The 25,948-nt window shown below is 43.0% G+C and overlaps 1 protein-coding gene across 1 annotated transcript in view; it reads left to right on the top strand.

The window, feature by feature from the left end:
• LOC148540410 (uncharacterized) overlaps positions 1 to 25,948 on the top strand; it is a 117,795-nt gene that overhangs the window by 17,060 nt on the left and 74,787 nt on the right. The window contains exons 7-8 of the mRNA XM_088443704.1: positions 616 to 701; positions 4,845 to 4,945. Of these exons, the coding sequence (XP_088299830.1) occupies positions 616 to 701; positions 4,845 to 4,945 (187 nt within the window). The remainder of the gene's footprint in view (positions 1 to 615; positions 702 to 4,844; positions 4,946 to 25,948) is intronic.

The raw sequence follows: 25,948 nt of genomic DNA on the forward strand, positions 1-25,948 counted from the left end.
CGCTGTTTGCGGTCTGTTCACGCCTCTAGGTCTGAACGCGCGTACAAAACTTGCGGTCGTTTTTTGGGAAACTACGCCCCCTGGCCGCTCGCATCCTACGTCATGTCCGCTATTTATTAGATTAATCGAGTACATCGACCAGGGTATGAACTGCTCGCTATTCTTGTGGTCGGTTTTTGCTACCACAACTTTGCGAGCAGTTCTGGCTATAAAATAACCCAGTGACGTGGTCAATGACGCTGCTGTTTTAATTATGCACACCCATAAAACGCCCGTTTTGACCTTTAAGCACGCCTGCGTTCTGATTTCCACTCCCCGTTTTCAAGCACCTTCCCCTGTTACCACCCACATACGCCTCATTCTGTCACTCAAATTGTCAGGCATTCGCTATTTTGCGAGCACATGAATTTCGACCGCACTGACTGGTTCGCGCATGCGTATAACGATCCGTACGCATGCGCAGTTGGCCAAGCATCGCTCGGAGCGAACGAGCTGCCGCTTACGAGTGGCTCTGAATCAGGCCCCAAGGTTGAAAACAATTAGCAATTTCAAATATAAAGATGTATTGAATAGAATCAGAATTATACATTATATAATGCGGATCTCACCCTCTAGGGGACGGAAAAAGCTGGAGAAAGTGTTGGAGCAGACAAGACTAGACATTGTGCAGCTCACTGACCAGCTCCTGCAAGCAAAGGAAGGTGTGGCACTCATACACTACATTGTTATACTTTCCGTTCTGTTTACATTACAGTCTATGTCCTTCAGTTTAGAATGGCACTTTCAATGCCAAGTGAAACCCTTGCCAGGTTTCATGTTTAGTTTTTACACATGACTTGCAGGAGCTGTAATATATACTTGGCTCAAGTCCTGATTTATACAAATACATGCAAATATGCACATACATAGGTGTGTCTATATGTACCTAAGCAGGCTAGACAAATGATATAGAGTATAAAGTGCTCTGTTACCAACCATCCCATCTAATTTACTATTGCGGCTAATTGGATTTAAATAATTGATAGGAATTTTATTGTTTAAGATTAATTAATTGATTCAGTCCTGGTAATTACAATAAAGTAGGAAGTTTGGGAGAAGAGGTATTATACTAGGTTGAATTAGAGATACTAAAGAGTCTGTAATAAGAACATTTTCAGGGGCCTCAATGTCCGTAGCGGTTTTTCCATTAGATTTAACGCTACAGTAGGGTTCAGCCCACATTTGTCATTACAGGTTGAGTCTCCCATATCCAAAATGCTTGGGACCAGGGGTATTTTGGATATCGGAATATTCTGTTGTTTGGAATAATTACATACCATAATGAGATATCTTGGGAATGGGACCCAAATCTAAACACAGAATGCATTTATGTTCTATATACACCTTATACACACAGCCTGCAGGTCATTTTATACAATATTTTTAAGAATTTTGTGTATCAAAAAAAGTTTGTGTACATACATGAAATTCATTTATGTTTCATAGACACCTTATATACACAGCCTGTAGGCTATATTTTAATAATTTTGTGCTTTAAACAAAGTTTGTGTACATTGAACCATCAGAAAGCAAAGGTTTCACTTTCTCAGGCATGCAAAAAATATTATATATTTCGGAATATTCCGTATTTCGGAATATTTGGATATGGGAGACTCAACCTGTATTACCAAGGCTCTGCTCCATTCCTTCATAAATAATCTCCATAATTCAAGGAATCAATACATGAGTGCAAACTAAACAGTATATTACAAAATATCTAATATCTAACATGCTTGTCAGAATTGTCCATGTTCCTAATGGTATCTGTTTTTTCTTCATTGTCAATTGCTTTTGATAGGAGGAAACAGATTAGGAAGGTATAGAAAATAGAGAATATTATGCCACAAGATGGCGCTGGATATACATATAATCAGTATAGTTAATGGAAATAATGGATAATCAGTCCTTATATAGTGGTTCAGTATAAGAAAAGTCCCTCCGGCCAATTGTTTATTTATTATTTATTACCAGTTATTTGTATAGCGCACACATATTCCGCAGCGCTTTAAAGCAAGAAGATAAAGAAACCTTGATGTGATTAGTTCTACACTCTGACTTGTGAGTTCGGGTACGCGTTTACCCTATCATATTTGGGCGATTATACCACCACATCAACATATTGGCATATAACTGAAAATTGTCTATACTATTACATCATCATTTAGAAGTTGTTCTATATGTTTTTTTTGTTTTTTTTTTATATGGGAACTACTAGAATCTTTGGGATCCCAACATAGAAAGAACAATTGGCTGGAAGGACCTTTCTTATACTGAACCACTATATAAGGACTGAGTATCCATTATTTCCATTAACTAAACTGATTATATGTATATCCAGCGCCATCTTGTGGCATAAATTCTCTATTTTGTATGCATTATTAAGGATTGAGGGGCCTATTCATTAAATCTAAAAATTCTCTAGAGATAATTAGGTTTAGAACTCTCATGGAGTTCTACCTAATTATTAGGGATGTGCGCCGGACCATTTTTGCCGGATTTGGATTTGGTTCTAATTCGTCGTCCGGCTTTGGATTTGGATTTGCCAAACTGCGGTGACTGGCTTTGGATTTGGATTTGGATTTTTTTTACAAAAATTGACAAAAAAAGCTAAAATCACATAAATTGGTCTTTTTTTTCTTCCTAGAGTATTATTAACCTCAATAACATTAATTTCCAGTCAATTTAGACCATATCACAGCTTATAATATTGTTTTCAACATTATTGGCCAAAGGTTGCAGTGAGCTGACTGGTTACTAAGCGACAAAGCAGCAGCACAACGACACAGACACCACAGTATAAAGCACATCTATGACACATTGCCACACAGCAGTGGCAGAAATGAAAAGTAGTGCACCCACCCAGTGGGGTACGGCCAGCAGAATCACAGTACTTGTTTACATAGTTGGCTACGGCCCAAGGAGTCACAGTGCACAATCTTATTCACATTACACCGCACATAGGACCTGATTCACATTACACCATAAAGTAGTGTCTCTTATTTATGTTACGACACACAGTAGTGCCCCTTTTACACAATGCCCACAGTAGTGCCCCTTTTACACAATGCCCACAGTAGCGGTGTCCCTTACACAATGCCCCCAGCAGTGGTGCCCCCTATGCAGTCCCCTTAGTAGTAGGGTCCCCTATGCAGTGCCCCCAGTAGTATGCCCCCCAGTAGTATGCCCCCCATTAGCAGGCCCCCCCAGTAGTATGCCCCCCATTAGCAGCCCCCCCAGTAGTATGCCCCCCATTAGCAGCCCCCCCAGTAGTATGGCCCCCCCAGTAGTATGCCCCCCCCAGTAGTAGGCTGCCCCAGTAGCAGGCCCCCCACAGTAGTAGGCTGCCCCAGTAGTAGCCCCCCTGTAGTATGGCCCCCCCCAGTAGTATGCCCCCACAGTAGTATGGCCCCCCCAGTAGCAGGCCCCTCAGTAGTATGGCCCCCCAGTAGCAGACCCCCCCCAGTAGTATAGCCCCCCCCAACAGCATGCCCCTCAGTAGTATGGACCCCCAGTAGCAGACCCCCCCCAGTAGCAGACCCCCCCAGTAGTATAGCCCCCCCAGTAGCAGGCCCCTCAGTAGTATGGACCCCCAGTAGCAGACCCCCCCCAGTAGCAGACCCCCCAGTTTTATAGCCCCCCCCAGTAGCAGACCCCCCCCAGTAGTATAGCCCCCCCCAGTAGCAGGCCCCCCCAGTAGCAGACCCCCCCAGTAGCGCCCCCAGCCCTTGCACAACTTTCACAAGTAAAAAAAACCCAAAAAACTTACCTGATTCCTGATTCCCCGCTCCTGCGCAGTCCGCTCTGCTGAGCCTGTCACACACTGCGGAGGGAGCCGGAAGACGGAGCTCATGTGTGAGCTCCAGCCGTCTCCCTCCGTGCAGCAGCCAATGAGAGTCTGTGTGACTCTCATTGGCTGCTGTGACAAACACACAGCTGCCGCTGGCGGCTGTGTGTTTGTGTCTGTGTAGGGCAGAGCGCTATCACAGCGCTCTGCCCTACACAATAGGAGCCCTGATGTCGGATTCTCTAGTGAGAATCCGACATCAGGCGGCCGCCGTTCGGCCCCGAACGGGGATCCGAGTCAGGCGGTGAACGCCCGAACAGGGATCGGGTGGACTCGGATCCCCAATGTTCGGAGCGGTTCGGATTCCACAGAATCCGAACCGCTCATCTCTACTAATTATAGGTGTAGGTGGAATTCATCATTCCACCTCTCCATAAGTATCTATTCCAAAAAGCTGTCATTTTTGCGTACACTACCTAATCGCATCTGGAAACAGTGCTGCGCATGCGCTGTTACATCTGTAAAACCAGCGCATGCGCAGCACTGCCTACAGATGCGGTAAGTTTGTGATACAGGTAAGTCGATTCTGCTATTCGCCACCTCACAGTGGCGAATAGTAACTGCATCAAATTTGATGAATACCACAATTTTCCACATCCCCATACAATTAACGCAGGGGAACTTAGCAAGGAGATATCTGTGATATTTCCTGTGCTAAGTCTGTTCATGAAAACCAAAATAACGTTATTTAAGGAAAATGTCCTTGAAAACGTTATTTTAGTGTTGATGAATAGGCCCCTTAGTGAGATCCTATTTTTATACCACATAAGAGGCTGCAGGTTTTGCGCACCTACTACGTTAGCCATTGTTTTGATATAGATTAGGAAGGTGTTCTGATAATGTAATAAGAAAGTTTGTGGTCTGTATAGAGGTGGCCGGGCAATTTCTGATCATATTAAGTAAGATGTCAGTTCTTTGCGACTTTCATTCATTCTATCCCTCTTTGAATCATTATTTTTAGATCTAACATTAAAAGACCAGCAGATGAAGGAACTACAGAAACAGAATGAGTTGAGAATGCTGGAGATCCAACACTTTAAAAGCCAACTACAGGTCACAAAAGTAAGTCTATATCATACTTGCCGACTTTGTATAAATACTTTTTGGCAGCAGCCCGGAGAGCTGCTGCTGCAGGCCGGTTTGGGGAGGGAAGCCGGACTGTTGGTGTAATTAGGCCCCATCCCTTTACCGGAAAAGTCCAAGATTCGCAGGTCCGCAAGGAGGGGGGGTCTAAACGACACAATTTGCGTCATTTAGCCCTGCCCGCTCCCTATGGACCCACAAATTCCCCATTAAATCTCCCCATTCTGCCCTCTCCACTAGGAAGTGGGCAGGATGCGGGAGATCTTCCTACACTTCCAGAGGTGCGGGGGAGTGTAGGTAAGAATGATGTACATGATGGATGATGATACTACTAAATGTTCAGCTGAGTAATGCAGTGGTTATCATCAGCAGGGCTGTAACTAAGGTGGTGCGACATGTGCCATGGCAGAGGGCACTAAAGGGCAGGGACAGCTGCTCCAAGCAGTTAATTTTCAGTTTTTATTCATTCTCATTTGTAGTTTCCTTTTCTTTTAACACTGGCAGCTCCTGGCTGCACTTATCTCCTGGCCGGGGCTGACTCCCCCTCCATCTGACCACCTCCCCAAGCACCTTCAGTCACAATCTCTTTCATATATGGGAAAGATTTCTGGACTGCACACCCTGTAATATATATATAATGGGAGGTGCTACCATGAACTTACCTTACAATGTGAGATGTCATATCAGCAGATGCAGCTGCTAACAGTTGTATACTATCAGCAGGGCCGCCATCAGGGGGGGACTGCGGGGACTCGAGTCCCGGGCCCGGAGAGAGAGGGGGCCCTGGTAGCAGAGGTGTGGTGGAATGCATTGGAAGCTAGAGAAAAAAGCAGTCTGCCGTTCGCGAACGCTGCTTATTGGCTGCAGTTCCGCAAGCCAATCACAGCTTGGGAACAGCAGCCAGCCAATCAGCAGCAGCCGCTGCTGATTGGCTCGCAGAACTGCAGCCAATCATAGCTTGTGGAACAGCAGCCAATCCGCAGCAGCCGCTGCTGATTGGCTGGCTGCCATTCCGCGAGCTGTGATTGGCTCGTGGCCAGCTCTATGTTTTAAATGCCACCGACACTCTTCGTTTCTTCTCTGGCTGCCGAGTGCATTCCACCAGTGATGACGTGCGGTACCGCACATCACTGCATTCCACACCTCTGCAGCTCTGCTACCTGGGTCCCCTCTATCTCCGGAAATGCAGCCGATGCTCTTTCTCCCAGGCTGCCTGTGTCTACCAAAATTTATAAGGTGCTTAAAGGTATTTTTTTTTGCAATTGTCTAAATCTCGAATATGACAAAAAAAAATGAATTGATGATATAGTAATATTAACAATAATATACCAGCCTTCCCTGCGCCCCCCTTCCAGCCAGCCTGCCTTCCCTGCCCTTTGCCCCCACAGCCTTCCCTGCCCTGTGCCACCCTTCCCAGCCCAGTACCCCCCTTGTCCAGCCTTCCATGCCCCCTGTGCCACCGCCCCCCCACCATGTCTAATCCCTGTGCTCCCAATAGCTCCAGCCCTCCCTGTCCCTCACCGCTGAAGTAGCTCCACCCACATCCACAATTCCGCCCACCTTTGTCCCTTACTCCGGGGAGGGGGCCCTGCCTATTTTCTCATTACCGGGCCCCACAATTTCTGATGGCAGCCCTGACTATCAGTGACATCATAAATGCTGTTTATGAAGTAAGCCTACTGAGCTCTCAACTGACATGATAAAACTAAACCAGCATGCAGTTCACCAATGATATGAATCCTTATATATTAATTTTTATTCACCTAAAATTATTATTTTAATGCCATTTAGGTGAAGATCAACTTAGTTTATATTGTGAAAAGTCATAGATTCAAATACAGCTGATCATTAACAGTTAAATGCAACATAGTGAGTTTTATAGTAAAGCTGAGTGACATAACAAAATCTGCTTTTGATGTTATCCTGTTAAATGATCAAAAAACTGAGATGATAAATCTCAACTTACCTGTATTAACTACATCTATCTATCTATCTATCTATCTATCTATCTATCTATCTATCTATCTATCTTCTTTGCTTTATCCATTCAATTTTATTTTAATATAATTTTAAAATTTACAATGTTAGATGTCATATCAGCAGGGCCGGATTAAGGTCTGTGGGGCCCGTGGGCAACAAACATGTGGGGGCCCCAATTAAATGTGACAAACTGGGGGTATGCGCAATGGGGACCTTATGCAGAGCCCACAGTAGTGTCACCTCCCACAGTGATAGTGCTCCGTATGCAAAGCCCAAAGTAGTGGTGCCCTTTATGCAGTGCACCCAGTAGTAGTGCCCCCAGTATGCAGTGCCCTCTATGCCATACTCCAATTAGTAGAGCCCCCTGTAGTTATGCCCCCAGTAGTAATGTCCCCTGTGGTAGTGTCCCCAATAGTAATGCCCCCAGTAGTAATACCCCTGTAGTTGTGCCCCAGTAGTAATGCTCCCTCTGTAGTAGTGCACCCCTGAGTAATGCCCCCAGTAGTAATGCCTCCAGTAGTATTGCCCCCCAAGTATTGCCCCCAGTAGTAATGCCCACCCCCGAGTAATGCCCCAATAGAAAGGTCGCTTGCACACAAAAAAGCTAATACTCACTTTAAGTCCCGCTCCCGCGTCCGCTGCAGTCCACGTCCAGTCCGCTCGGCTGCTCCTCTGCACCATGGGAGAGACGTCATGACGTCCCTCCCATAGTGCACTGCGTGAGCCGAAAGCCGGAGCTCACAAGTGAGCTCCAGTTTCCAGCTCCGGCTGCCGCTGCGGGGAGGCAGCTGGACGCCCACTGTTTACAATCTCAGCGGGCACCTGGCAAATGGAGCCTCCCTGCGGCGCCGGGGTTAGGTTGCCGGAGGAGGCGGAACTGGTTCTGTCTCCTCCGGACCACTTTAACCCCGATGGGTGTGGGGGCCCTTCATGTGTGGGGGCCCAGAGACGACCACCCCTGTTGCCCCCCATTATCAGCAGATGCAGCTGCTCACTGACAGTTCTATACTAACAGTGACATCACAAAGGCTGTTTATGAAGTAAGCCGGTCACATGATTAGCCTACTGAGCTCCCAACTGACATGATAAAACTAAACCTGCATGCAGTTCATTACTGATATGTATCTCTAGTATAGACAAATTTGAATCCCAAATTGCGCAAAAGACAAAAACAAGCAGCCTATTAGGAACCAAGGAATATTACCAATTCCTCATAAACATAGCATGAAAAAGACAATGGGTCCTAAAATGGCGCTAATTGTCATAAAGTTCGCTTACATTAGAATAAGTCAATGGTATCAAAGTCCGTCCAGTTCTGTAATGTAAAAAATCCCTGTTGTAGAAATGTGTTGGACCGGTGTTCTTATAAATCGAAAATTCTTCATTTAATCGTGCATTTCAAAGAAGAAAAGAGAAAAAAAGAAAAAAATCATAGTGCAACACTGTAATCCAGAAAATACATAGGAATTTATTCAAACATTACACTCACATGGTTTAAAAATTAAAACAGCATATAGCCACAAAAAGTGGTAACTCCAAAATAATGTCTGCTGACAAGAGATTTTTTCACCGTAATTGATACTCCAAATGTATCAGGTTCTCACCGGTCCCGGGCAGCCAGGGTCCCTGAATGTAATGGAGGATGGTAAATCAAATGGTGATCCAGCAGTACACATAGAAAGGTCCTTTCTCACCATGGGCTTAACATGTTTCGGACGCTCTGGTCCTTCCTCAGAAGCCTAATGGTGAGTCTTCACAATATGGTTTAAATACCCCATAAACCACTCCCCTGGGGTGTATCCATTCAATTTTCCCGCACTTCCGCTAACCGGAAGTGCGTCATCACATGCATCCCGCGAACCGGAAGTGCGTCATCCAAAATGGCCGCGGCACTTCCGGTTTCGCGGAGATCCTGCGTTCCATAAACAGGAAGTGAACAATTATGAACACCAACCCAGCATTCAGTTTCCATGGAGACGAGGAGTATAAGTTTCAGGAACGTTGATAGGCAATGTAAAAAAACTCCGTGGTAACGTCCAAACATAATTCATTAATAGTCCATATAGAAAAGAAGAGAAAGAAGGAATATATCAAATTCAGACAGATTATACTTTTAAAAGCGCATATTTAAAATAAATTTTGGGAAGACAAAATAAAAATTAGCTGATATTAAGCTAATATTTAAAAAAATTAAGATTATAAAAAGCACTTAATTTCAAAATCCCCATTGAGGCCATTAGGTACCAAAGTTTTTAATTTGTATATCCAACGCATCTCGGCTTGTGATAATCTTACACTCAAATCTTTTGACCTCCAAGAAGAAGAAAGTGCTTGTATACCCCAAAAAGTCTTAATACAACATTCATTTAGATTGTGTTTCTTTTTAAAATGCGCTGAAACAGTATGGGTATCCAACCCTTTTCTGATGTTGTATATATGCTCAGAAAGGCGAACTTTCAGGCTCCTACTAGTCTTGCCTATATATACAAGTCCACATTGACATTCAAGAGCATAAATAACATTTTGCGTATGACAGGTTATAAATTCTTTGATGGGATATTTATAGCCATTAATAATAAAATCACAAATTTTCCGGTCCCCTTTTACCGTTCTACACATTAAACAACTTCCGCAGCGATGAAAACCTCTAGAGCGGATACTAATACGTTTTTCATCCTCTAGACTACTCCTTACTAGAGTATAAATAAATGTGGGGTAATCAGGAATTTTGGTACCAATTACTGGATCATTCTTCAAGATAGACCAATTATCTTTGAAAGTAAAATTTTTAATATAAGTAGTCATACACTTACAGTTGACGAAGAAAAAGTTTTAAAGAAGGGCTTAAAATATGCCCCAACAAAGAAAATTGATTCATTTGATCTTTTCATTGATATTCAGAAATATATTCGTAAGCTTACTGTTAAAAAGTTTTTTTTAAATAAAGAGGAAAATGAAAATCTAAACAGGGAGAACACCGATCTCGGTGGGTCAATGTTTAGACCTAAATCCACATTCTACCCATCCTATCAGAAAGGACCATTTATAGAATGTTTTAATAAAATTGTCAGTGAGGAAACTAATAAACTCCAGAACTATAGGAAGAAGTCTAAGTGTAATTTAACAAAGAAAGAATATATAGCTTTACAGGGTTTGAAAAATAATAAAGAATTAGTTATCAAACCTGCGGATAAAGGGGGGGGAGTTGTGCTAATGGAGAAGGAGTGGTATATAGATTTGATTGAAAAACATCTAACGATGGGAGATACATATAAAAAATTGAAAGGTGATCCGACTAACAAAATAATACAATCCTTGATAGAATTAACAAATAAAGGAGTTGAGAGACAGGTTATTACAAAATCAGAATCTGACTTTATTAATATTAAATGTCCATCGACACCAACAATATATATGTTGCCGAAGGTCCATAAAGACTCTTTGAACCCTCCGGGAAGGCCAATAGTATTAGGCGTTAATAGCATAACTTCAAACCTATCCGCTTTTATTGATTCGCTTCTTCAACCTATAGTGAAAAATACTAGAGCGTTCCTGAAAGATACAAATGATGTATTAAACAAATTAATGAATTTACAGTGGGAAGAGGATTCATTTTTGGTCAGTGCTGATGTTAGTACTTTATATACCATTATTAAACCTGAAAAAGGGTTACAAGCTACATCATATTTTTTAGATCAGACCGATTATTCTTCCGATTTAAAGAATTTTATACTGGAAAGTATTTTATTCATTTTAAAAAATAATTATTTTTATTTTAATGGAACATATTTTTTACAACAAATCGGGACGGCTATGGGTACCAGGTTCGCCCCCAGTTATGCCAACCTCTTTATGGCATTCTGGGAGGAACAAAACATTTGGCAAGATAGACAACTGGGGGCGGGCCTGGTATCCTGGATGAGATATATAGACGATGTTCTTTTTATTTGGAGAGGTTCAGAAGATGAACTCTCCATTTTTTGCAATAAATTAAATATGAATGATTTCAATATTAAGTTTACTTTTAGTATAAGTAGCAGTGAAATTGTGTTTTTAGATTTAAATATTTATATTAAAGAAGGTGCTATATATACTAAAAATCATAGAAAGCCCACAGACTCCAATGGCTACATTGAAAGATCAAGTCAGCACCATAGGAATTGGCTGGAAGGTATTCCTTTCAGCCAATTCTTAAGGGTAAAAAGAAATTGTACAGAACAGGATGTCTGTGACTTTCAAACTACTGAAATGGCGAATCGTTTCCTTAAAAAGGGTTATGACGCTAAGACCATTGAACGAGCAAGAAAGAAAGTGGAAACGTGTGATAGATTGAGCCTTTTGACAAGTGTTAACAAACCTGAGAAAGACAATAAATTTGAGTGGGCATTCTTTAGCCAATATAATTCTGAATTTAAGGCAGTTGAGCGAATTTTTAAAGATAATTGGTCTATCTTGAAGAATGATCCAGTAATTGGTACCAAAATTCCTGATTACCCCACATTTATTTATAGGAGAGCTCCTTCTTTAAAAGATACTCTAGTAAGGAGTAGTCTAGAGGATGAAAAACGTATTAGTATCCGCTCTAGAGGTTTTCATCGCTGCGGAAGTTGTTTAATGTGTAGAACGGTAAAAGGGGACCGGAAAATTTGTGATTTTATTATTAATGGCTATAAATATCCCATCAAAGAATTTATAACCTGTCATACGCAAAATGTTATTTATGCTCTTGAATGTCAATGTGGACTTGTATATATAGGCAAGACTAGTAGGAGCCTGAAAGTTCGCCTTTCTGAGCATATATACAACATCAGAAAAGGGTTGGATACCCATACTGTTTCAGCGCATTTTAAAAAGAAACACAATCTAAATGAATGTTGTATTAAGACTTTTTGGGGTATACAAGCACTTTCTTCTTCTTGGAGGTCAAAAGATTTGAGTGTAAGATTATCACAAGCCGAGATGCGTTGGATATACAAATTAAAAACTTTGGTACCTAATGGCCTCAATGGGGATTTTGAAATTAAGTGCTTTTTATAATCTTAATTTTTTTAAATATTAGCTTAATATCAGCTAATTTTTATTTTGTCTTCCCAAAATTTATTTTAAATATGCGCTTTTAAAAGTATAATCTGTCTGAATTTGATATATTCCTTCTTTCTCTTCTTTTCTATATGGACTATTAATGAATTATGTTTGGACGTTACCACTGAGTTTTTTTACATTGCCTATCAACGTTCCTGAAACTTATACTCCTCGTCTCCATGGAAACTGAATGCTGGGTTGGTGTTCATAATTGTTCACTTCCTGTTTATGGAACGCAGGATCTCCGCGAAACCGGAAGTGCCGCGGCCATTTTGGATGACGCACTTCCGGTTCGCGGGATGCATGTGATGACGCACTTCCGGTTAGCGGAAGTGCGGGAAAATTGAATGGATACACCCCAGGGGAGTGGTTTATGGGGTATTTAAACCATATTGTGAAGACTCACCATTAGGCTTCTGAGGAAGGACCAGAGCGTCCGAAACATGTTAAGCCCATGGTGAGAAAGGACCTTTCTATGTGTACTGCTGGATCACAATTTGATTTACCATCCTCCATTACATTCAGGGACCCTGGCTGCCCGGGACCGGTGAGAACCTGATACATTTGGAGTATCAATTACGATATGTATCTCTAGTTATTTTTATTCACCTAAAATATTGCTTGAATAAAATTTAGGTAAAAATGAACTTGGTTTACACTGTTAAAAGTCATACATTTAAACAAAGTTAATAACATACTGTTACAGTTAATGTAACGTGGAGACTTCTATAGTAAAGCTGAGTGTCATCACCAAGTTTGTTTTTTATGTTATCCAGTTAAATGATCAAAAAACTGATGATAAATCTCAACCTACCTTTATAAAGTACATCTATCTATCTATCTATCTATCTATCTTTCTATCTATCTAAAGTATCTATCTTCTTTGCTTTATCCATTAAAATGTATTTTAATGTAATTGTAAGGTAAACTAAACTTACCTTACAATGTAAGATGTCATATCAATAGATTCAGCTGCTAACTGACAGTTCTATACTATCAGTGACATCACAAAGGTTGTTTATGAAGTAAGCCAGTCACATGATGAGCCTACTGAGTTCCCAACTGACATGATAAAACTAAACCAGCATGCAGTTCACCACTGATATGTATCTCTATATCTCTATTTTTATTAACCTAATATTATTCTTTGAATACTGAGATAATAAATGTCAACCTACCTGTACTAACCATATCTATCTATCTATCTATCTATCTATCTATCTATCTATCTATCTATCTATCTATCTATCTACTTTGCTTTATCCATTAAATTTTATTTAATATAATTTTAAGTTAAAATAAACTTACCTTAATTTGAGATGTCATATTAGGAGATGCAGCTGCTAACTGACAGTTCTATACTAACAGTGACATCACAAAGGGTTTTTATGAAGTAAGCCAGTCACATGATTAGCTCCCAACTGACTTGATAAAACTGAAACAGTATGCACTTCACCACTGACATGAATCTTTATATATATTTTTTTTAAATATCGTTTATTAGGTATAGCAGAAATAAACAACAAAGCAGTTTGGCATCACAAAAGACATAGGCCCTCATTCAGACCCGCTCGCAAGCGCTATGCGCTCGCAAGCAGGTCGATGGTGAGGGCCTGCGCACGCACAGCGCTCGCAGTGCAAGCTCCAGAGCAAATGACAAATTCACTCGCTCCGGGGTTCACTACAAGCGGGACGGCTGTCGATGTTGATCAACAGCTCGCCCCGTCTTGTAGGCGGGTTGGGGTGGTGGCCGTACGAACAAAGGCGTTCCTGAAGGAACGCCTGCCGTTTGTAGGTGGCCCTACTGACATCACCAGTGATGTCAGTAGGGAGCTTCCTGCTCTGTTAGAGCAAGAAGCTACCTGTGGCTTGTGGTAGACGAGACCCTACCGCAAGGGTCTCGTCGCAAGCCCCGATGGTCGCAATGGTCTCGACCATAGTGACCATCACCTGGTCACTCGCTAAAGCTGTGGGTGGTCACCCACAGCTTAGCGAGCGGCCAGGAAGCCAGGTTTTAAAACAAAAGCGACTGCCCTCATTCAGAGCGAGCGCTCGCTTTCTGCAAGCGGCTCTGAATGAGGGCCATAGTATCTAGTGAAAAAAACATGAAGTCATATATGAGAAACAAAAAAAAATAGTACATATATAGAAAAACCATATATAGTGATAGAAAAAAATCACATTGCAATAAAAAAAACAACACAACAGAATAAAAGTTCTTCAGCAGTATTGAAATCGAAAAGGAAAACATCCTAAATATCAGTAAAAATATTGAAAAAAATGTGGCAGAAAATAAAGTTCAGCAACAGGATGTTTGAGGAAAAGGAAAGGATAGAAAGTGGGGAGGGGAAAAGGGGAGTATAAGCGAGCCAGGACAACTCATAATAAAAAACAAACAGGAGTAAATATAGGAATAATGGTTCACATAAGGCTGGGAAGAGTAACCGCTTGGGAGGAGTACCAGGGAGACCACACTGAGTGAAACTTATCCACTGTATTATTCAATAAACTAGTGGTGTACTCCATCTTAGATACAAACCAGATTCTGTTCAGGAGTTCTTGTTGAGTAGGAGTATCTTTTTTGTCCAATTACGTGCCAATTGATATTTGGCTGCACAGGAGATGTTAAGAATCAGTTTAAAATTTTTGGAAGCCTGTTCAACCGGGGAACAAAGTAATAGAGAGAGGTAGGGCAACAGCAGACGATATAAGGGAGCAAACCATGTTCCAGAATGGAATAATTTTTGGGCAGGACCACCACGTATGAAAAAATGTGCCAACTTGACCGCATTGCCTCCAGCACAGGTCAGAAGTGTTAGGAAACATATGATGGAGGCGTTCTGGGACTAGGTACCATCTAGTAAAAACTTTATAAGAAGTTTCCCGGATAGCCACACTAAGAGAACATTTGGAAATAGCAAGTGGTATTGTTTCCCAGGTATCGTCATTTAATGGATGTCCCAGATCTGCCTCCCAGGCAAGTTCATGTATAGAAAGTGGGGGGGACTCCAATATAAAAATAGAATGGTAAAGAAATGATATAGTACCCTTGTCAGTAGGTCGGTATATGCAAAATCTTTCCATATGAGAGGGATTTTGAGGTGAGAGAGTGGAAATGAAGAGGCAACAAAATGGCAAATTTGTAAATATTGGTGAAATGAATTAGGAATGCCATTTTTTTCCTGGATATCACTAAAAGACTGTGGGTTAAATTGTCCTACAATGTGATGGAGGCGGATAATACCCACCCTTGACCATGTAGATGCCACGGTGGGTGAGAGGCCTGATGGGAAAGAAGGGTTGTTCCATAAGGGGGTCTGAGGAGACGGGTATGTGGAGCGAGAAATTTCTTTATTAAGATTATCCCATATGGAGACTGTTAGAGCTATAGTTGGGATCAAGAGGGCTGTTCGAAGTCTGTGTTTTCGAGGTAACCAAGGTAGATGGGAGAGTGAATCCAAACCCACTAAAGCACTCTCAAGGTCAACCCAGCGTTTAGTAAAATTAGAAGCATGCCAAGCTACCATCTGACTTAACCAAGAAGCATTATAGTACCATAGAAGTATGGGTAACCCCAATCCCCTGTCAGATGATTGTTTAGCTAAAATATCCCGACGTATATGGGACCTTTTATAGTTCCAAATAAATTTACAATACAAAGATTGGAGTTGATTAAGAACTCAGGTTGGTATCGCAACTGGTAGTGTCTGAAACAAGTATAGCAGTTTTGGTAGAACGTTCATCTTTATAGCATTTATATGCCTAACCCATGAGATAAAATAGGTCTTCCATTGCAAAAGATCACATTCAATAGACTTAAACAAGGGAGGGTAATTAGCTTTATATAGACAATCATACGTTTTGGTAATATTGACCCCAAGATATCGCAAGGAGTCTTTCCTCCAATGGAATTTTAAATTAATTTGCAATAATTGCTTCAGACTTCCCGAGAGATGCAGAGGGAGAGCTTCAGATTTAGTATGGTTGATTTTGTAGCTCGACAGATCTTCATATATAAATAATTCACAAAATATATTCGGAAGTGAGGTGAGCGGTTTAGTCAAGGTGAGAAGAACATCATCGGCAAATAGAGAAAGAGTATACTGAGAGTCTCCAACGGTCACACCAACAATATCAGGATCAACACATATTCTCCTAGCCAGTGGTTCTATAATCAATGCAAAGATAAGGGTCGATAAAGGGCATCCTTGTCGGGTTCCGTTGGTTATAGAGAGAGGATCTGAAAGTACTCCCCCAGCAAGGACATATGCAGTTGGGTTAAAGTAAAGGGACTTAATGGCCTGTAAAAATGTACCCCTAAAACCAAAAGCAGTAAGCGTGTGCATCATGAATCATCAGGAGACCCTATCAAAGGCCTTCTCCGCGTCCAGAGCAAGCACAAGAGAAGGAAGCTTATGTGTATTTTATATAGTGAATAAAGTCCACTGTACATCTAGTATTATCAAGTGTCTGCCTGGATGGGACAAAGGCCTACCTGATCAGGGTGAATAAGGTTGGGTAGTTGGGGATTGAGCCTAGTTGCAAGGATCTTTGCGAAAATTTTCAAATCAGCAGTATGTAGTGAGATAGGTTGATAATTAGAGGTGATAAGAGGATCCTTATTTGGTTTGGGAATGACCATGATAGTGGCTCTGGTAGTAGAAGGGAGGAAGGTTTCACCATCTAGAATTTGGTTAAACATCTCAGTAACGTGTGGGATTAAGGAGGCTTGGAACATTTTATAGTAGGATATTGGGAATCCATCAGGGCCAGGCACTTTGGATGGTTTTTCAGGGCATTATGGGTTTCCTCCTCAGTAATGGGAAGTCCAAGTGTTTACGCCACTTGTGGATCAATACAGGGAAGACCACAACAAGAAAGGTAATCAACGGTTTGTAGACCGTTGTAGGGTCTGCAGTGGCTGAATCTGAGACAATACAATACAATTGTTTATAATAAGTCTTAAAAATAGTATTTATGACAACTGGGTCATATTGAGAGTCACCATTCCAATTTTGTAGGGCCTGAGTGGCAGATTTAGCTTTCCGAGATTTTAATCTGTTGGCCAGTAATGTGTCCGCCTTATTACTTTTTTCATAAAAACGCTGATTAAGACAGCGGAGGGACTTCTCATTTTTTTCAGATAGAAGGGCATTAAGGTAGTTTCTGGCTGATGTTAGTGTTTTGTAAAGAAGAGGAAAAGGATCGATTTTGTGGGAAGTTTCTAAACGCTTAACTTCCTCAGTCAAATGGGCCAATCGAAGTTTATGCTCCTTATTTCTCTAAGAAGCATAGCTAATTATATGTCCTCGTATAACAGATTTATGGACGTCCCAAACCAAAGGTGAGCAGGGGGAATTTGTTGCATTAATAGAAAAATAATCATCCAGTGCGGATCTATTTTTATCTTGAAATTGTGGTATCTTCAAAAGGGTTTGGTGGCGGGAGGAAAAAAAAGTATAATAACGAGAGGAGGTGTTAAATGCACGCCAAGCTTCGAAGAGTCCTGATTCTCGAATGTGTTTATTAAGAGATTTAGTAAGTTGTGGTGTTTGGGGGTGATTCAGAGAGTGCAATTTATCTAGGTCTGGATTGAGAACAGCATTACAGTCCATGCCCACTATAAGATAAACCTTTCTCCGTTTATTTAAAACTAAAAAGAATGAGTTGAAGAATGGAATATGACCTGTATTAGGAGCATTATCATTAGCTATTGTCAAATCTAACTGTCCTAATTTACCAGTCACAATAATGAACCTGCCATCTGAGTCGGTAAAGGCAGAATGTAGAACAAAGGGAAGTTTGTTATTAATCAGTATAGCTATGCCATTATGTTTGGTTGGACTTGAGGAGTATAACACATTAGAGAAGTTCTTAGATTGAAGAGACAGATGGGAGGAGGCACGAAAGTGGGTTTCTTATAGTATTACAATTCCGGCTTTAAGGCTACGGATAGAGTGAAATAGCAATGAGCGCTTTTGAGGGGTATTAAGACCTTTGACATTCATGGAAGCAATGGTCGAAGGCATCTTGGTGGATTAAAAAAGCTAGATATTGGGGGAATAAAGGACTGCACTACATGTCTGGTGTGAGTTAGCTGCAACAACCTGTGCAACTCTGCTAGCGTTGCGTGCCTTTTGTAACTAGGATGCACCAGAAGAATGTGCTATTTAATTTTATATGCAATACTTGGAATGGGTATGTAATGCCATCTGTGGGGATGCCTCCTGTCAGAATACCGACTATGTTGCATTTACCTGGTAATTATCAGCTGTATTTAAATCTATGACTTTTCACAGTATAAACCAAGTCATTTTCACATAAATGTTATTCAAAGAATAATTTTAGGTGAATAAAAATAAATATATAGGGCGTGACCTCACAAGCAAGGAGAGTGGAGGCACCTTATAGCAGCTCCTGCCTGACGCATTAATATACCCCTTTTATGACCCACTGAAATCCTGCTGGTGCCCTTGGCCTGAACCTTTAGCGGTGCTTTGCTGCTAAACACCTGGGGGTTCAGTTAGCGGAGTCGGGGGGTACTTTTAAGTGCCCTTACGGATTGCGCCCTGCCCACCCCTTTCAAGCCGGGGCCTCGATTTTGGACCACATGCGGACAGGGCCCTCCACTAGCCTATGGACCTGCCCGGGACTGGATTCCTGCCCTCATTCCCCGGGAGTACCTGCTCTCCTGCTCCTGCTAGTTCAGCACTGTCTGGACTCGGCTGCAAGAGCTATACAATCCGGCTGCTCCACCACATGGTGGCCATTGATGCAGCAGCTGCCTCAGCCCCAGCGACACTCCCATCCTGCCTGGGACTGGACTCCTGCACTCCCACACTGGGAGCATCTGGATTCCTGCTCTTGCTGATTCACTGCTGCTTGGACTCGGGGGCCGCTTGATCTGTCTGCTGTGCCGGCTACATTGATTCCAGTGACACTTGGACTGTTGGCTGGTCCACACCCGGTATCCCACGCCCCAGCAGCCTCTACTGCAGCCTCCTGAAGACCTTGGGGAGACCTCCTTGCCTGCCCAGCTGGCAGTGGTGAGCCCTGAATTAAGCTACCTTCTCTCCCTCCTTTTGCCTCACCTCCCCTTTCATGCTCCCCATTCACTTTAAGTAGGGTGCTGTCTCAACAGCCATCCTTTACTGCCCACCATCCTACAGGAGCCCTGTTTGATAGCCCTGTTAAGCAGGCAGTTTTAATAATTTGTTCACCTTTTATATTAAAATGCTTTACCTAAAGTTGTTGCTATTGCAAGCTTGATAGCTTTTATTACTGAGGTTCTGACTCCCTCCTGTGGCAGTTTATTGTAGCTTCTCTATGTGAAAGAATACATAATTTCAGCATTTTTTCTTATTAGGCTGTTATTCTTGACCTATTAAGCCGTTTTATAATTACTCTTGTACTATTTGGGGAGACAGTTATCTCTAGAATCCTCCCCTGCTGTTAATGAGAAGCATACTCCCCCCTCGAAGGGTAGAGTGATACAATGCATAAACTGCTGACAGGCTCCTCCTAGCCCCCCCTCAGTTCTTATGAGACTGTTTTTCCAACCAACCGAATTTGATACTTTAGCACCCTGCCTATGGCACCCTGATTACCAGACCTCATACACTCTGGGAGTCTATTTACTGGCCTCTTCATCTTTTTTTGCCATCTCACTTATCTCTCACCAACGGTGAATCACCTTTACCATCATTAACAAATCCAATACAAGAGCTAAGAAACCAGTGGGTGGTGACATCGCTCAACATTGCACAAAAATTTTCAAAATTTCCCAATCGCTAAATCCTTCTTCTACCTCACTTTCACCTCAAGATGAGGGCAGACCCTCATCCCATGCCCTCTTTACCACCAAGGAATATATCCTAGCCCTACAGTCACTAATCACTGACTTTAAAGAATCCTTGGAGACCAAACTTGACAAGGCTGTTTCATCTATCAAATCTGATATTTCTTCCTTGGCCTCTAGAACGTCTAAACTGGAAACCCATCAGGACATTCTTCATAAAGCTCAGACTGAGACTCATAGGGACTTCTTAGCTTTAAAGACAAAGAATCCATCCTAGCCCCAACTGGTGGCGAACCTCATATGCTCTACGAAAATGCCAAACTTCAATTTTATCAAGACCTTGCTCCTACCACAATTATTAAATGAAGAGAACCCAGAGATCTGACAGGGCCTCTACGAGATCGTAGAATTTGATACCATTGGGGATTCCCCTTTAAACTTATAGTTGATCTTCACGGCAAAACGATTATTATCCGAGATCCTAGAGAGGGCAAAGACTTACTGACTCATCTAGAAGAATCTGGACCTGGCCAATAGGTTTTGTTACTTTTCATGATTCCTGTATGATGATACCTATTACTGTGACTGATCTTTAATTTGCGACCTTTTATATCATAACTCAAGAAGATTCATATCCTTTTTACAAACACTGATTCCTATTACTCATTGCTGAATTGATATAATATGGTGTTTTTGTTCTTTCGCCAGTAAATTGTTATATATCCACAAGTTATACACCAGCCGATCACCATCTTTTCTAGGTTTTGTTATATGACTTCTTCAATGTTATCCTGGCTCCCATTTGTAGCCATTATTTTGTTTACTTGTTGTCTTCCCCACTTTCGAAACCAATATACTAACAATATGCTTCTTTCATTACAATATTGGCCTTACAATATGCTTTTTTCATTGGAACACACCCAGAGGGTTTCAAGTCAATTCTGTTTAGATTTACTCTGATTGCTTGAGTAATTTATTACTCTACATACTATATACTTTTGTTTTTTCTCTGTCTGTTTCTCCTCTATTGTTTTCATATTTCCTAGAGGTAATACGAGCTAAATCTCTTATACCTCTTTGGACTCTACTGTCCTAATTTCTGTGTGTGTTATCCTCTGCTGGACTCGGGGATTCCACACCCGGACTTCCCCCTTGCTTCCCCTTTTCTTACCCTATCTCTTTTCTTTCCCTCCCTTACCCAAGTCGGGATTTCGCAGTCCTTTATTCCCCCAATATCTAGCCCTGCTTTTTTAATCCACCAAGATGCCTTTGACCATTGCTTCCATGTCAAAGGTCTTAATACCCCTCAAAAACGCTCATTGCTATTTTGCTCTATCCGTAGCCTTAAAGCCGGAATTGTAATACTACAAGAACCCCACTTTTGTGCCTCCTCCCATCTGTCTCTTCAATCTAAGAACTTCTCCACTGTGTTATACTCCTCAAGTCCTACCAAACATAATGGCGTAGCTATACTGATTAATAACAAACTTCCCTTTGTTCAACATTCTGTCTTTACCGACTTAGATGGCAGGTTCATTATTGCGACTGGTAAATTAGGACAATAGCTAATGATTATGCTCCTAATACAGGTCATATTCCATTCTTCAACTCATTCTTTTCAGTTTTAAATAAACGGAGAAAGGATTATCTTATAGTGGGCATGGACTTTAATGCTGTTCTCAATCCAGACCTAGATAAATTGCACTATCTGTATCGCCCGCAATTGCAACAACTTACTAAGGGCCTGATTCAGACCCACTCGCGAGCGGCTGTCCGCTCGCAAGTGGGTCGATGTTCTGGACTGAGCATGCGCACGACGGAGGGAGCTCCGTCGTGCGCATGCGCCAGACGCGACGAGCGAAGGAAAGTCCTTCGCTCGTTGTGTCTGATCAAAGGGGGCGTGCTGTCGATGTTGATTGACAGCACGCCCCCTTTGGTAGGCGTGCCTCCCTGACGGGGGCGTTCCCACGGGAACGCCTCCCGTCAGAAGCCGGCCCACTGGATGTCAGTGGGAGTGATTTTGGCTCTGATAGAGCCAAAATCACTCCGGAGCTTGCGGTTGAAAACCTCAACCGCAGGCTCCGGCTCGCAGTTTCGATGGTCGCGATGGTCACGACCATCGCGGCCATCAAACTGCACGCTCGTATAGCCTGTGGGTGGTGACCCACCAACTATACGAGCGTCCAGGAGGACGCTCCATTTTCATGGAGGCCGACCCTCATTCAGAGCGTGCGCTCTGCTCAGAGCGTACGGCTCTGAATGAGTGCCTAAATCTCTTAATAAACACATTCGAGAATCAGGACTCTTTGACGCTTGGTGTGCATTTAACCCCTCCTCTCGTGATTATACTTTTTTTTGCTCCCCCCACCAAACATATTCAAGAATTGACTTGTTTCTTTACTGTACTCAAATTTCCAGACACTTAATCGACTCCTCTATTATACCTAATACATGATCGGACCACTCTATCCTTACCAGTAGTGGATTTACCGCTAGGCAACCAAAGCGGACGGCTAGGGCCGACGGGACCCAGGGGGCCCGCCGACAGGGCTGAAAAATGGTGGAACGCAAGTCCACCAAAAGTGACGGGGAAAGAAGTTGGGAAGCACTACCCCCGCACTATGATCACAGCGGGGCACCCAGCTGCAGACTGCAGGAGAACAGCTAGGGGGGAAACGGGACGCTGTGCAGGCAGGCAGCTATGTTCTGTGTGTGAGGGAAGCACCAGCAGGGGTGGGCTGGTATGTCTTTGCTGCAATCGGAGCCGGAACTAGGGTGGTGCAGCATGTGCCACCGCAGAGCGCAAGGCAGGGGTGGGGGCTGGCTTAACAGAGCAGCTCCGTCCTCACTGAGATCTGGATTCCCCCCTATATCCTTCCTTCTCCTCCTCCCTGTCACTGCCCCCTCCCAAGTCCTGTCAGGGCCTCTCACAGCAGGAGGCCATGTGACATGACTGAAGCAGCCCCTGCACAGCTTGCCTGCCCCGCCTGTAAAACTACACATACAGCGCCCTGAGCAGACCCCGCACTTATGGCTGTGTACCCTGGCAGAAAATTATCCACACAGGAGCAGGCAGCAGGCATGAGACTTGCTGGGGACTGGAGTCAGCCCCAGCCATGGGCAGCTACTGCACAAATGTGCTGCCGAGACCCCGCCCCCTCCCCTGCAGCAGTCGGTGTGTAAGGAGAGCACAGCTTCCAGTGCAGGCAGAGGTAAGTTCCTGGGGTGTGGGGGCTGTATACGCTTATTCATGTTATCTAAGGGGGAGGGGGCTGTAGTAGTGTGTGTAGGGGGTGTATACTAAAGTGACCTAAGTTGGGAGTTGTAGCAATGTGTGGGTGTACACTAATATTACTAGGGGGGAGAGAGGGGGGTTGGGGATGTAGTAATGTATGGGGGATGTCTTCTTGTATACTAATAACTCATGGGGTTTGGGGGAGTTGCAGTAATGTGTGTGTGTGTTGGGGGATGGGGGTATACACTAATATTTCCTAGGGGTCTTGTGGATGTAGTAATGAATGGGGGATGGTCTCCTTATATACTAATAACACCTGGAGTTTCGGGGGGGGGGTGCAGTAATGTTTCTGTGTAGGGGGAAGATGTAGTAATGTATGGGGGATTGTATACTACCCATGGTATGATGTGTTTTTTGTTTTTTTCCAATGTGCTCTGTTTTTTATTGTATATTTAGATATATGTGTACTGGGGGCCATCTCCTGCATAGTATGATTGCTGCTAAACTGATTATTGATGCTGTGTATTGATATGCTGTGCACCTGGTTGTAAGTTTTCCTATATGTACATTTGTCCTATGGTTTGTGTATAGATGCCCTTCAGTATTTGTACCTGGCAGTGACGTGGAGTGAGGCGGAAGTGCAGTTGCCCATAAAGGCCTCCACAAGAAAAAACTTGTCCGCTCGCCACGCTTCGGGCTGGTTTATATTTCCCGTCTATGTCCACGTGGATAGTAGGGAATGACGTCACGTTGGACAGCAACTGATGACGTTAGGGTACATCTGCGGAAGGGGATCTAGCCACAACCTTTGTCTTATATTATGGAGGTCATGGCAGCATATGAGTCATGTTGTGACATCATTGTTAGGAACAGCTGATGCTTAATATGTTTGGGCCTGATTCAGACCCACTCGCGAGCGGCTGTCCGCTCGCAAGTGGGTCGATGGTGTGCACTGAGCATGCGCACGACGGAGGGAGCTCCGTCGTGCGCATGCGCCAGACGCGACGAGTGAAGGACTTTCCTTCGCTCGTTGTGTCTGATCAAAGGGGGCGTGCTGTCGATGTAGATTGACAGCACACCCCCTTTGGTGGGCGTGCCGGGGGCGTGCCTCCCAGACGGGAGCGTTCCCAAGGGAACGCCTACCGTCAGAAGCCGGCCCACTGACATCACTAGTGATGTCAGTGGGAGTGATTTTGGCTCTGATAGAGCCAAAATCACTCCGGGCCTTGCGGTTGAGAAAGTCAACCGCAGGCTCCGGCTCTCACTGGCGATGGTCGCGATGGTCAAGACCATTGCGGCCATCAACATGCACGCTCGTATAGGCTGTGGGTGGTGACCCACAGCTATACGAGTGTCCAGGAGGACGCTCCATAATTATGGAGGACGGCCCTCATTCAGAGCGTGCGCTCTGCTCAGAGCGTCCGGCTCTGAATGAGGGCCTTTGTTTGCAATTCTAATGGAATTGCTGATCTTTTTTGTGTTTCTCAGCACTTTGAGCCATATTCAATTAGAGGCGAAGTTTTCGCCTGTCCGACTGTTCGCTTCATTCGCCTGTTTCAGAGGCAAATTTATTCCGTGCTCGTCCCCGCTTTTCGCCTAATTCAATTGCAAAACAGGCGAACACGGAAATAGGCGAATGCGGAACAGGTGAAAAGTACTGAAAGAATTGGGGAAATCAGTCTGTACCCCAGAAAAAGATGCACTAACATAGGGAATCAATATAGATGTGTACTAATAGCCCAAATAAAACTATTTTGCGTACTTAAGTTGTGTAAATTGGCTGCTATTAGCGTCTTTGTAAAAGTGGTGAAGAATGGCATAAAGCTGTATTTTTTGGTGAAAATAAGTAGTCCAGACAAATTTGGGGAGCTTGAAAATGGGTGCTAGCATATTCTTATGTCTCTAAAGTGAAGTTTTAAAAACCGTGAAAAATCCACCTGCTGCATGCACCTGCAATCCCAAAAACACCTTACCCATACTTGTGGACCCCCAAGAAGTATTTTTCGCTACTTTTAATGTTTATCCCCCCACTTTTTAAATTTACACCCCAAAAATGACATGTCTTTTTTGGGGTGTTCTTAGGTTTTAGTTTCTGGTTTTTTTTGCGTATTTGTCCTTTGGGGGCTGTCCCAAGGGGTCTGAGTTGTTTCCCCATGTTTGCACCCCAAAATAAAGATTTTGCATTTGTTTTCACCAGCTATTGATTGGAGAATAATTTTTGGAGAATTGTTTCCACTTAGGCGAAATTGTCCTGGAATTGAATTTGGCGAATTTATTTTAGGCGAATTTTTCACAAAAAAACAAGCGAATATGGCTTTTCGCCTCTAATTGAATTCCCCTCTTTGTGTAAAATATTAGGTGAATTTAATTAGGCGTAAGTCTTTAAAAAAAAAAATATAGGTCCATCAAATTCAAGTGTAACCTGTGGAAATTGATAATTTACCTAATGGGTAGAGAATAGTCATTTAATCTCCCAAAAAATGACAATCATATAAACAATAGTCCTGATGTGTGGTCCCATATAGGGTAAGGCTTACATAAAGGAAAATGGGAGTGCCATGCCCTCTTAATGGCCCTATATAAAAAATTGTGTGTGTAGGGGGGCACCGATGCTCTTTATGGCACAGGGCACCAAAATGTCTAGTTACGGCTCTGGCTGCAATGACTACCCACACATTCCTGATGGCAGGGCTGTAAACAAGAGAGTGCTTACTGACTGTCTGTCAGTGCAGGGACACAGTTCAATGAATCAGCGCCAGCTATACAGTAATACAGTATATACAGGGCAGGCTGCACTGTGACTGTGTGCTATGCCCAGCATGTGTCCCTGCTCCCTTCAGTGCTCGCACGGTTCCCTAAGAATAACCCATTCCCTCCGCCCTCTTTC

This window comes from Taudactylus pleione, unplaced genomic scaffold (genome assembly GCF_031769625.1).
Source record: "Taudactylus pleione unplaced genomic scaffold, aTauple2 ptg000019l, whole genome shotgun sequence".
NCBI lineage: Eukaryota > Metazoa > Chordata > Amphibia > Anura > Myobatrachidae > Taudactylus > Taudactylus pleione.